The sequence below is a fragment of the Rana temporaria genome, chromosome 4 (genome assembly GCF_905171775.1).
Source record: "Rana temporaria chromosome 4, aRanTem1.1, whole genome shotgun sequence".
Classification (NCBI taxonomy): domain Eukaryota; kingdom Metazoa; phylum Chordata; class Amphibia; order Anura; family Ranidae; genus Rana; species Rana temporaria.
Window position 1 is genome coordinate 40,963,116 of NC_053492.1, and position 14,025 is coordinate 40,977,140.

A 14,025-nucleotide genomic window follows, 5' to 3' on the forward strand; every position below is an offset into this window, starting at 1 on the left:
TTGAAATCAATGGGCAACGTTGCTTAAGCACCTGCAAAGCAATTCGGCAGCGGTGCTTTGCGTGCAGATTTAACCGTTTCCTCGGCCATTAATGGGGGTTAAAAGCACCCCGCTAGCGTCCGAAAAGCACCGCTGTAACAGCTTAAACTAGCGGCGCTTTACCACTAACGCGGCCCGCGTTATACTAAGGGGTCTTAGTATAAAAATTTCATAAAAATAACCTATACTGTGGGGTCCAGGGAAGGGGGTGCAAGAACTTTTACCTATTCTCTGACCAAAGAAGCCCTGCATATATATGGTTATCCTATAAATTCTTCATCAGTCTACATGAAAATGTTTGTCAGTTACTAGGATCAAGAGATATATGAGCCAGATTCAGGTAGACTTACGACGGGCGTATCAGTAGATACGCCGTCATAAGTCCGAATCCCCGCCGTCGTATATTTAGGCTTATTCTCAAACTGAGATACGCTTAAATATTGCTAAGATACGACCGGCGTAAGTCTCCTACGCCGTCGTATCTTAACTGCATATTTACGCTGGCCGCTAGGGGGGTGTACGCTGATTTACGCCTAGAATATGTAAATCAGCTAGATACGCCTATTCACGAACGTACGCCCGGCCATCGCAGTACAGATACGCCGTTTACGTAAGGCGTTTTCAGGCGTAAAGATAAACCACCAAAAAGATGGCGCAGCCAATGTTAAGTATGGATGTCGGAACCGCGTCAAATTTTTCACGTTTTACGTTGTTTGCGTAAGTCGTCCGTGAATGGGGCTGGGCGTAATTTACATTCACGTCGAAACCAATGAGTCTTTGCGGCGTAATTTGGAGCATGCGCACTGGGATACGTCCACGGACGCGCAAAAAATCTATGTGAATCTAGCCCTATGTGTACATTCTTCTGATATTCCATCTAACCAATTATCTGAATCAGCCCACTTAAAAACGAATAATTACTTTTTGGTAGATACCGAAGAGTTAAATCACCTGACAATATCTTATATCTCTCAGAGATTCTATTGCCCGAATCTCTGCACTAGGTCAGCACTCCTGCTGCACTCATTATGAGGGACTCCCACTTTTTCTATTGCATTTCAATATGATGGAAAATATCACTGGGGGTGCTGAACCACAAAAGGTACATGCTCAAAACCTTGGAGTGGGCAAGAACAGGAAGGAAGCAGGAATTACCCTAGGGAGATATCACTAGTAAAATAATCAAGGCGTGAAAAGTGACAGTTACTATATCTAGAGGAATACCATTTAAAGAAGTGTGCAGACGTCTATATCAACAACCCCTATTCTTTAGAGCCTTGCACATTCATTCTAAAACCGGGGGATAGCACAGATGTTCTGTTGTTTTGGCATATTGGTAAATCCAACATCTGACATTAGATCTGAATCGCTGAATCCAGGAGGCAAACGAAAAGTGAACTTTTGCAGCAAGCTGGCAAAGAAAATGAAAAGCTCCATTCTAGCCAAATTTTCTCCAGCGCAGGCTCTACGTCCTGAAAGAAGAGAGAAAGAGAAGAGTCACAGAAGTGATAAAATAAGTAAATCAATGAAGAGATGTGATAACTACTTGCAGGATTATTTTGCTTATTCTGTTTACTGTGTTCTTCTAATTGTGTTTCTATTTTTATTTCCAGAGTCTAATAAAATATTTTAAACCAAAAACTCTTCAGCAGTTTATTAGAAATCCAAGCCAACACTGGCCAATACTTGTGCATTGTTAGTGTTTAGGAGCATGTTATTTGCTCCTCTCCCCTCCACCGGCGCCTCCATACACACTGTGACAGCTTTCGGCTTCATGGCCGGGCACGACACTGTGCATGCGCGAGTTGCGCTGCCCTCTAGTGGTGGACAGGCGATCTTCTGGGACCTGTCACGTGTCCCAAGAGATCACTTAGAGGGAGGGGCCGCCTAAGGCAAGAGGAGGAGTCACCTAGGCGGTCTCTAGGTGGAAGTAGTAAGTGGGACAGGAAGTCCTACTCCTACTGAAGACCCCAAAAGAATGACATGCCAAATGTGGCATGTAAAGGGTGTGAGGAGTGCTTAAAGCGGAAGTTCCACTTTTGGGTGGAACTCCACTTTTTTTTTTTAATCCAACAAAAGTACTTTATTGACTGAAGAATGGTATACAGCCATTAACAGTGTTAAATTATACCGCATATCCTTGCAAACATCAATCTTAAACAGGTTAGAAATAAACTCAACATTTCCACACCATATTGTCACCGTCGTGTTTATTTGTTTGAGCTATTCCTCACCATATATTTAGTCCCAAAAGTCTGTCCAGGACCAGGTCCACCGGGGCAAGCCCCAGTGTATCCAGCCATGGAGCCCATAGATTTTCATATTTCCTTGTACTTCCCCTGTGTTGGTAAATGATTTTCTCCATACGTAACATTTCCCCGATCGTACAAATGTATTCCCTCACTGTTGGGGGATTTTCTGACTTCCAGTGTACCATAAATAATTTCCTGGCTTGAAAAAGTACTCCCTGGTGTACACTTCCAAATTGTACTCCTCCGGAACTCTGCTTAAAATGCTGAAAATGAATTAAAGCGGGGTTCCCATCAAATTTTTCTAATTTTAAAAACATCTGCTTTCATCTCACGTTGTATAAGTCTCTATAGTGTCACTTACTATTTTGAAATGTCCCGCCGTTCCACCGAGTTATTCAAAAAGAAGACTGTATATTCTGGTCTGCAGAACGTTCTCATTTTGCTTGTGGGCATTGTGAAGTCCACAAGCATTTGCTTCTGGGAATACTTGGGATGACGCGTCAGAACGAGCCACCCGTCCCGCCCCAATGTCGCGCATGCGCAAGACTGCTGCAGCGCCGCGCCGTCAACCACTTGGGTTGCCATCACAATGAGCGGAAGTGTACGCCGTTGTAATGGCAACCCATAGTAGTAATGCGATTCTTGCACAGGGGAAGGGCACGGCATCAGTGTCATCATTTCCCAGGAGCATTAGCGATGTTAGGAGCCGAGGGTGCTGACGTCAGGATCCTTGGTGAATAGGAAGGCAGATTTCGTGGGACCGCATAGCAACAGGCATTTCAAGGTGAGTACATTTTTTTTTTTTTTTTAGGTATAAACTACACTTTAAAGCAAAATTATATTTTTGATGGACCCTCCACTTTAAGGTAAAAAAACAGATTGAATTTATTTATTTTCTTTTTTTTCATAAAATGTACTTTATTCTCACTTTAATGTGGCCTTTAGTGCTCATAGCAATTTCTGATAGATTTTGGAATGAGTAATGGCAAACAAAAAATTACTCATCAAATAGACATCACGTTATTGTTCATCCCTGCAGTTAAAAATGTCAATATTTAATCAGAAGCAACCAATAATATTCCACATTGAGTGTAAATTTGGATCACTAAATCAAACAAATTTTGCTAGATAATGTTTGATGAGTTTATTGGCTTAGAATAATTGATTCTAAGTTCATATCATTTTTTGTGTGGCAGCTATTTCATAGAGATAAGGATGCCATTGACCTAATAGATAGCATCGGGAAAGCTAGGTCAGTGTTACACTTATAATGTCATACTATAAATATGCTCGTTCAGTTCAATTACATAACAAATTCTGGGTACAAAGTTCTGATTGGCTTCTATTGATTATAGCCAATTCCAGTTATGATGAGGCAAGTTATGATGACGAAGCAGAGAAGAATACAAACCTGCAGAGAATGGCATGAAGGCATCTTTCTTTATAAAATTTCCATGGGAATCTAGGAAATGATTTGGGTAGAACTGATCAGGCTTTTCAAACTGCGTCTTGTCCCACAATACAGAAGATAATAGAGGGATTATATAGGTTTCCTAAAATAAATTAAACAAATTACTTTTAAGAAAAAAATTGAAAAAGCCTGGTTTAAGTAAAAACTGCTTTGTAATTTATAATGATGGAACTGTTTAAATCTCAACTCAATGAAAACAGATTTTTCTTTTAACCTCCCTGGCGGTATGATTATTTCAGAAAAAAGGTGCTGAAAGCGGTACCATTATTTGCAAGGAAATTTGGTGTTTTATACTGTAGGTCTGTAATTTGACCTACAAGAGGTAAATCTGACCAAACAAGAGACTAGTAGGCATCCCGGGTATGACATTTTTTTTAAAACAAAATTATAAATTATAATATAATAAATAATTTTTTATTATATAAAAGAACATGTAGGGCACTGGGCACACCACTAGGGACAAGGGGGGGGGGTGTATTTTTTACATACAGTACTGTAATCTATAAGATTACAGTATACTGTATGCAATGTGTTTGTTTACGTTTTTGAATTTGGTGCCGTTCTCCGCTCCCGTGCGTCGTAACTTCGCAGGGAACGGAGATCGGCGGCACAAGAGGACACTGTGTGAATCGAGCGAGGAGGACCCGCTCGCTCACACAGCGCGGTGGCATCACTGGATCCAGGGACAGGGTAAGTAACTTTGTCTGCTGCAGAGTCAGACTCGGGAATACTCGGGAATACCGCTAGAAGGGTTAATGCTATATTGTATTAGTAGCCTATAAAAGAGTTTTAGAAAATAGCTACCTTTGGGATAAAATATCCCCTAAAAGTGACGTCTCTAGTTGTCTCATGAGGAACACTGAGTGGTAGAATGTCGGCAAATCTCTGGATCTCATGTATGACGGCCTTTGTATATGGCATCTGTCCCTGATGGCTGTATGTAGGTTGTGCTAACCCAACAACTTTGGAGATCTCTTGTTGCACCTTTTCTGGAGGTAAAAAGGGTAAAAGTAAGAGTAAAGGGATTACAATACAATATTATATTTTTTTTTATTTATTTTTTTTACTTTGATAGACAAATGTTATTCCAGTAAAATTGTGTGTGTTAGATCTAAATGATCTAACGTTCGTTCCCAAGTTTTATCCCAAGTTTTATTTTTAAAAGAAGTGATTATACATTGACTTTTGTAAGACTTGATTACCATGGGCTTACTCTAACATAAACCTGAGTGTAAAAGCACCATTTTTGCCTGCACGGGATGCTCAGGTGTTCCGTGCTTCCCTGTGTAGGCAGTCCCATTGGTGTCTATTGGGATGCAGTTTCTGCACGGACACAGCCATGGACTAACAATATCTGTGTTGAGGGACTCAAACCCGCATGCACCCAACCTTGCATGGATGTCAGACTGGAAGCGGTGGTGGATTTGTCTATGCAGCTGCTGAGTCCCAGTAGACATTACTGTCTACTGTCTACACAGATTGCCCATGTATCCCATGCAGGCAAAAACATCCCTTTGCTTTGGAGTACACTATAATATGCCCAGATGAATAAACATAATGCAGTGGTAAAAAACAGGCAAGAAAGAAGCAAAGGTACTTTCAGAAGACCTTGATCATTCTGCCCAGATACAGTCAGATCTGTATTTGGGTGGGTGCAGTGCTCTGTGACGGCAATAACACATACTCAGTCCAGATGCAATTGAAAGAACTTGTATTGAAATCAATGAAACACAGTTCACAACAAGCCCAGTGGAAGAAAGCCCAACTGGTAACACCAGGGCCGCCATCAGGGGGTACAGGCATTACACCTGTAAGGTGCCCGTCTGGCCCCCTCCTGTTTTTTTATTTATTTTTATTTATTTTTTGCATTACACCTGTAATGGGCCTGATGGTCCCCAGGGCCCCTTACAGGCTGGCTGGCCCCTCCCATTTTTTTTTATTTATCTGTTTTTTTGCAAGGGGTCCCCTTACAGGCCCGGCTGGCCCCCTCCCATTTTTTATTTATTTATTTATTTATTTTTTGAATTACACCTGTAAGAGGCCCAATGGTCCCCAGGGCCCCTTAGAGGCCCGGCCGGCCCCCCTCCTGATTTTTTTTTATATTCAGAATACTTTATTAATCCCAAGGAAAATTATAAATAAATACCCAGAGATCATTCTGGATATCCAGTGCTGTCCTGTGTTCTAATTATTTTGCTATGCTTGGTTAAGCTGTTTTGTAATGCCATGCAGTTCAGCTCTGTGGACTACAGAACATCCCACCACACTCCTTAGCCTTTTACTCTGTACATACCACTTTCCTGAACCCTGCACTCTTTATACATTATAACACACTCCTGACACCTGCACTAGTTCATAACCCACCCCAATCTTTACTATTCACAGTCAGTGCAAGGAGACCAACATGGGCAGAGAACGCAAAGCAAGAAGGTGCCATATTGCTATGGATTTCAGTACAGCAGAGACAGTATTCAGTATTCAATAAAGCTAATTCACCACTTTTCTGTTGATCATTTAATCAATTGCACCAAATTCATAAAGCACATTTGATTCTGTCAGCGATTTGTGCCCCAAATTCAGAAAGTTCTAAAATGCGCCGCTTCATTAATTAATGAAATTAATGCATAAAATTGAAAATAAAATACCCACAATTTGCATTATATGAAAGTCGGGCTAATTAACCCCTTGGTGTAGGTTGCACGAAAATATGTGACTTCTCGGCTGGCTAGGCACTGGTGCCAAGCAGCCACCTATTTGCGATAATTAGTGTAAATACAGCTTCTTCAGGCTCTATGATAGAGCCTGAAGAAGAAGCACGCATGCTTCGAACGCGTGCATCCTCCCGCGACCCGTACCCGGAAGTGACCTGATTCCATCACTGTGCTCCATGGATAGCTGTCTCTCTCCTCCCTGTGTCGGAGGTCCATGGTTCCATCACCGCCAGCCGACGGAGGTAGTGACTCACAGCAATCCCTGTGTACCTCCTGTGTACCACCTTCTAGGTCTACAGAGCACCAGCATTCCGGACGCAGAGCGGATGAAAGAAATCTTTATTCCTACAGATAAGCCATATGTTTTAGCTCCTTTGTGAGTGATGATTTTATATAAATACTTTTAATATAATAAAATAACCTGATTACTACGCTTAGAAGGCGCTTCTTTTCTCTTCCTTCTACTATTTCAGATTTTGCTTCAATCTGCAAGCTGGCAGCCTCCTTCGCGATAGTATAGTTTTATATTTTATGGACTTGCCTAAAATGGACTAATGGACTGATATATAGTTATGTTAGTTTTTCTTTTTTCCAAAAAAGATCTGATCTTTGTCTTTTTTCCCATATTCCCTCCCCTCTCCCCTTTTTTTTCTGGGGGACCTACGGCCTGGGAGCACCGAATTTTAAAATTCGGGCACCCCTTCCATAGACATTCTTATGTTAAACAGTAATTTCCTCGGTAAATTTGGGGACCCGGTACCGGCCACAATTCTCCTCTATAAGTTTCCAAAGTTTACTGTCTGGGGGACCTACGGCCAGGGAGCACCGATTTTTCAAATCCGGGCACCCCTTCTATATACTCTCATGTTAAATGTAAGTCTAGTCATGGACACAGTGAGGCATGGGCACAGTGAGGCATTGACACAGTGAGGCATGGACACAGTGAGGCATGGGCACAGTGAGGCATGCACATGGACACAGTGGGGCAAAGTGAGGCACAGTGAGGCATGCAGATGGACACCCTAGGCTTATACTCGAATCAATATGTTTTCCCATTTTTTTGTGGTAAAATTAGGTGCCTCGGCTTATATTTGGGTCGGCTTATACTCAAGTATATACGGTAAGTTTTATTTTGGCCTTGAATACTCACAGATTGTAAGAGGAGTGTGAAATGTTTGTTATTAGCAGTTATGCAGCAGTGCAAAGCCCTTTGTAGGCTTACCAAGTATGTCTAATGATTTGATGCAATTACAAATTACATAGTGCGCCCTAATATAGTTGGAACACACATTTAAAGACTTTTGGGAACCACACCCCCATGTGACAGTATTAAAGGATCACTAAGGGAAAACATTTGTTTTGCTGAAATGACTGTTTACAGGGTATAGAGACATACAAGTTAACTGATTCCTTTTAAAAATGATTAAAAATAGATTAAATGCAATCATATAATGTGCCTGTAGTTTCACTTTCGTTTTTAAACTGGTTTCATGTTTATGTGAAGTAAAGAGACCCACAGAACAAAAACAAACAAATCCAGGGCAGTGTTTTGTTTTTAAAATGAATCTGATTGGTTCTGTTTTAGCCACACAGTAATGACAGCTTAGACCTACAGTGAAAAGCTCCCAGTATGATGGTTTCAAGGAGCCAGACAAGCAGGAAGTGTGGAGATCAGAGCAGTTTTACAGCAACATCAAAGCAAAAACTAGCAATGAGGACATGAATCCAGGACTGCAGTAAGGTAAAGGAAGCTATTTAGCTAAAAAATTGTTTTCCTTTAGTGATCCTTTAAGGCTTTCTCTGGAGGACACAGGGGCAGAGCACTTGGAGGAGGACAACAAAGGTGAGTAAAGCCTGCCTAAGGTGCCTCAGATAAACCAAATATTTTTGGACAATTACCATACAGTTTTGCCTTAAGATGTATAATACCTTGTATCGCTGGGTATTTTATCATTAGCAGCATACCCCAGCGTAGAGTAGTTGATGTTGTCTCCATTCCCGCAGAAAATAAATTTCTTACCAGTCTTGTTAGATTTTCATTATGGAAGTATGAATGAGGGTTCCCAGCCTCCTGCAAATGACAGGTGTAACACAGAGAATGGTCAACATTTCCCCTGCAACCAGTTACTCGGTGGTGAAATACTGTACTGTATGTTCACACTGATACAGTGGTGCTTAAAGTGATTCTAAAGGTTAATTTTTTTTTTTAAATAACAAACATGTTATACTTACCTGTCTGTGCAATAGTTTTGCACAGAGCAGCTCCACTTCTCTTCTTTTGGGTCCCATAGCCACAGAGCCAATACAGGGCAGTGGTGGTTTGGAAAACGAAACTGATTGGTGCTGTGGGGTTTTAGACACACAGTAATCACACTTCCTTGATTAGTGACCACAGAGAGAAAGCTCCCAGTACTGTGGTCATCAGGAAACAGACAACCAGGAAGTGTGGAGATCAGAGAAGAATTACAGCAACTTGAGAGCAAAAACGAACAATGAGGACATGAAAACAGCACTGCATTAAGGTAAAGGAAGCTATAAAAAAAAAATTCCCTTACAAACCCTTTAAACCTTAGGGAGTAACTAACCATAAAGGACATTTCCGTTTCCAAAATCTGAAGTATAGTAGGAAATTTACATTTATGGAGGTGTTTTGTTTTTGCATACAGTAGGGAAAGGTTAAAACCCATACTAGTATATATTTTTTTCTGTCTGTTTACTATTGAGGACGTTTTCCTTCAATTCCTGTCTCAGAGACACAACAGAAAGTTTGACTGTTAGAAAGTTGTCCATGGAACAGGTATTCCCAATAGAAGTTTTGCCTTTACCTCTTGTTCTCTGGAAAAACTTAAAAAAAATTATTTCCCACCACTGTCTGTCTCAGTAACAATGGTCTTCGGTACAAATAGAGCAGTGAGTCTCTCCAGTGTGGACACAGAAAGCAAAAAAAACAAGACAAAGGGCCTAAAGCCTTGTACACACGATCCGTCCATCCAATGAGAACGGTCTGATGGACCGTTGTCGTCGGTTAACCGATGAAGCTAACCGATGGTCCGTCGCGCCTACACACCATCAGTTAAAAAAACGATTGTGTCAGAACGCAGTGACGTAAAACACAACGACGTGCTGAAAAAAACGGAGTTCAATGCTTCCAAGCATGCGTCGACTTGATTCTGAGCATGCCTGGATTTTTAACCGATGGTTGTGCCTACTAACGATCGTTTTTTTCCCCATCGGTTTGGAATCCATAGGTTAAATTTAAAGCAAGTTGGCTTTTTTTTTAACCAATGGTTAAATAACCTATGGGGCCCACACACGATCGGTTGTGACCGATGAAAACGGTCCATCAGACCGTTGTCCTCTGTTTAACCTATCGTGTGTATGAGGCCTTACTCATCACTTCTCTATATAAATTTAAAAAAGGGGGTTTTGCCTAGAGATACACTCTGCGCCAAGGATCCTCTGCATCAAGGGCGCGTGGCTAAACGATGAGCAACATGGAAGTCTGAATTCTCAGCTCCAGTGCCAACCAGGGACTCTAAACAAAAACGTCACAAAACCGAATGGCTCCTTCACCACCCAAGGACACCAATACCCAGGACAATGGTTCCAGAATGTCCCACAAATGAAAATAATATCAGAGCTGCAGCGTCCTTCTTGCAGCCACCGAGGGGACGAGGCCAAGATGGAGCCTGTGGCCCTGCACATCACACAGATGATTTGTACACAGATCTTCCAGATGCTGAAACCTTAGAAATATGTACCCTGAAATGTGCATCTAATACCTCTCCTTCATCCCTGACCTCATCAGCCAGCAACAGCTCTGTCAAGTCACAGATTGCCCCTGCATTGTATTCTTTACATATACACAGGCAACACATCCATCAGCTATAGCATCTTTCCCTACTTCTAATCAACCGCTCATCTCCCTCTAAAGATCTCTTCACAATGCCATCTCCTCTATGGTCACTACATTTTTCTCAGAAATGCATTCCATGGGGATTTGGGTACATCATATGGAAAGCCAAATAGGTTTAAGAGACAGTTAATAATTTAGTGGATGCACATGAGCACACACGTGATGAACTTTAGTGGATGAGAGCTAAGATGGTGGACCTAGAAGACATGTGTTGCCGCAATTTTTTTTTAACCACTTCAATACAGGGCTTTTATACCCACCTCCATACAGGGCCTATTCTGGCACTTCTCTCCTACATGTACAAATCATCATTCTTTTGCTAGAAAATTACTCAGAACCCCCAAACATTATATATGTTTTTTTTTAGCAGACACCCTAGGGAATAAAATGACGGCCATTGCAACTTTTTATCTTGCACAGTATTTGTGCAATCATTTTTCAAACACCTTTTTTGGGAAAAATATGGTTTCATGATTAAAAAAAATAACAAAGCAGTAAAGTTAGCCCAATTTTTTTGTAAAATATGAAAGATGATGTTATGCCGAGTAAAAAGATACCTAACATGTCATGCTTTAAAATTGCACACACTCATGGAATGGCGCCAAACTTCGGTACTTAAAAATCTCCATAGGCGACGCATTAATTTTTTTTTACAGGTTACCAGTTTAGGGTTACAGAGGAGGTCTAGTGCTAGAATTGTTGCACGTGCTCTAATGCACGTGGCGATACCTCACATGTGTGGTTTGAACGGCGTTTACATATGTGGGTGGGACTTACGTGTGCCTTCGCTTCTGAGTGAGAGCTACCGGGGACAGGGGCGTTTTAATACTTTTTTTATTATTATTTTTTTATTTTACTTAATTGTTTTTATTTATTTTTTTTGAATCAAAGAGCTTTTATTTGAGCAAAATAACAATGTACAGGGCATACAGATAGCATACGGGTACAGCACATGTCCGGTGGTTACAGGTAGAATACAGGTACAGGAGTGTCAGCGTTAGGTATTCTGAACATAGGCGATATGGAACTCAACAGCATTTTAAACCCAGTTGCCCTGGAATGTAAATACGTTGCAGCAGAGTTGACTGTCAGACCACCTGCGCCCCTCCCAGTCTCCCTCTCCCCTCCTATCTCTCCTGAGTGCAAGTTGCAGAGGAGTTTAACCACTTCCCCCAGATTTTTTCATACTTGGCCGGGCAGCCCCTATGTGAGTAGACCAGTTTCTTGTACGGCAGTACACTGTTGACCTCTGCCAGCCAGTGGGAAAGTTCTGGGGATTTCGGCCTCATCCACACCCGTGCTATGACCTTTCGGGCTATAAATAGCGTTTCATGTAGGAACACTGTAAGGGATTTATTTATGCCGACATCCGGGAAAATTCCCAGTAGGCATGGTTTGGGCTGCAGAGTGATAGGGGACCCCATTTTGTCATGAAGGAATTTTACCACCTGTTCCCAGTAGGCCTGGACCTTGGTGCACTGCCAAATTAAGTGGAAGAAGGTGCCCGTATCCCTAGTACACATCGGGCACGTAGCAGGGGAGTCCCTCTTGTACCTGGAGATCCTTAGAGGTGTAAGGTATGCTTTATTCACGATAAAGGTTTGCGTAAGGCGATCTGACAACTTCGGGGATACAAGTTTACAAGCGTCTAGAGCGTCGCTCCATTCGTCGTCTTCTAGTGGGCCCACCTCCCCCTCCCACCTGGACTTTAGGGCATAGGCAGACACCGTTGCACTCGGGAGTGTGATCATAGCGTGAAATTGAGTGATCAGTTTTTTGGGGTCCGGGCATTTAACTGCAGCCATGAGGGGATTGTCAGCTAGGGCCAAGTCATCTTGGGGGAATTGAGCCTGAAAGGCGTGTCGTAGTTGGGCGTAGCGGAATAGCATGTGGTCGGGCAGGTTATATTCAGTCTGCATCGCGTCGAAGGGCCTGAGTTTTCCGTTACTGGTGACATGGGATAAGTAGTAGATTCCCCTGGAACTCCACACCTCAGTGTCCCCGATACGCTCCAGCTCCGGCAGGGCAGAATTGTGCCACAGGGAGGTGTATCCGTGTAAGGGCGAAATGCCCAGCCTATCTGAGACCACGCTCCACACCTTCCTGTAATGGTGCAGCAGTGAGTGGCGGCCTCCCACTGACTTCCCCCCCCCTGCTATTACTACCATGGGGTCGCCTATTGACTGAGTCCACGCAGGGCACAGGAGGCGGAGAAACCTAGTCCTATCTATCTTGTCCACGTGGAAGAGCTGTGACAGTTGGGCGGCCAGATAATACGCATTAAAGTCGGGTAGCGCCAGTCCAGCCAGGTCGGTCGGGTTTTTTAGTCTATGCCAGGGGAGTTTATGTCTTGCGGAGCCCCACACAAATGGCTTAAGAAGGGTTTCCAGTATTCTGAAGCACCTGAGCACCAAATACACCGGTGAATGCCACACCATGTATAGAATCTTAGGGAGCAGGACCATCTTTATTAAATTTACGCGGCCCATGACCCCTACTGGGAGTCTGGCCCATACCTGGGTCCTGGACTTCAGCATATCGTACAGTGGTGTGACATTCAATGACACGTAGTCCGCCAGGTCCCTAGTGGTCCGGATCTCCAAGTACTTGATCTCGGCCACTCTCTGTAATGGGAGAAGAGCCCCATCCCTGGTCATTGGGTAGCTATCTAGAGAGAGTATTTGGGACTTGTCCCAGTTGATCCTGAGTCCCGAGAAAGCGCCGAAACGCTCTATCAGGGCCAGTGCCAGGGAGATAGAGTCATTGGAGTCGTCCAGGTAAAGAAGTGTGTCATCCGCATATGTGCTTATCCTCTCCTCTACGTCCCCCCTCCGGAGTCCTGTTATCCCTGGGTGCGTGCGTATGGCAATTGCCAATGGTTCTGCCGCCAAAGCATACAGCAGCGGCGACAGGGGGCAGCCCTGCCTCGTGCCACGCCGCAGAGGAAACTGATCCGAGGGCCACCCGTTGGCCAGTACTCTGACCACGGGGGCCTGATATAGGAGCTTCACCCATTGTATGAATTTGGGACCTATCCTGAATTTGGCAAGGCATGTCCATAGGTACCGCCACTCCACCGAGTCAAATGCCTTGGCAGTATCCAAGGCTACTACTATCCTGGACCCTGGATTGTCATGGTTGGCCTGCAGGTTAATGAACAACCTCCTGAGGTTGAAGGAGGTGTTCCGGCCGGGCATAAAGCCTGCCTGGTCAGCATGTACTAGAGAAAGGACCACGGTGTTAAGGCGGGCCGATAGCACTTTGGCTAGAATCTTGATGTCTACTTGTAAAAGGGAAATAGGGCGGTACGACTCCGGCAGATGCGGGTCCTTTCCTGGCTTAGGGATTAGCACTATGGTGGCTTCCCTCATCGAGGGCGGGAGCTCTGAGCCATCGAAAATGGAATTATAGAGGGCGAGGAGCCTGGGAACAAATGTCGCAGCGTAGGTGGAGTAGAATTCGGCTGGTAAGCCATCCGAACCCGGTGCCTTGGATTTCGGGAGACCAGCCAGAGCGGCGGAAATTTCCTCCGCCTTCAGTGGTTCCTCCAGTGTTCGGGTCTGCTGTGCAGTCAGTCGGGGGATCGGTAGGTCTGCTAAAAAGTCATCTGTCAGGGAGTCAGAGTCAGGGGCCATC

General features: G+C 43.6%; 1 protein-coding gene across 3 annotated transcripts in view; it reads right to left on the reverse strand.

Annotated features, from left to right (window-relative positions):
* Positions 1 to 819: 819 nt before the first annotated feature.
* The window catches only part of LOC120936166 (cytochrome P450 2K6-like), a 41,359-nt gene continuing 28,153 nt past the window's right edge, over positions 820 to 14,025 (reverse strand). For all 3 annotated transcript variants that reach the window (XM_040348319.1, XM_040348318.1, XM_040348320.1), the window contains 4 exons: positions 8,403 to 8,544; positions 4,567 to 4,751; positions 3,703 to 3,844; positions 820 to 1,511 (listed from right to left, as the gene is read on the reverse strand). In XM_040348319.1, the coding sequence (XP_040204253.1) occupies positions 1,330 to 1,511; positions 3,703 to 3,844; positions 4,567 to 4,751; positions 8,403 to 8,544 (651 nt within the window). In that variant the 3' untranslated portion in view covers positions 820 to 1,329. The remainder of the gene's footprint in view (positions 1,512 to 3,702; positions 3,845 to 4,566; positions 4,752 to 8,402; positions 8,545 to 14,025) is intronic.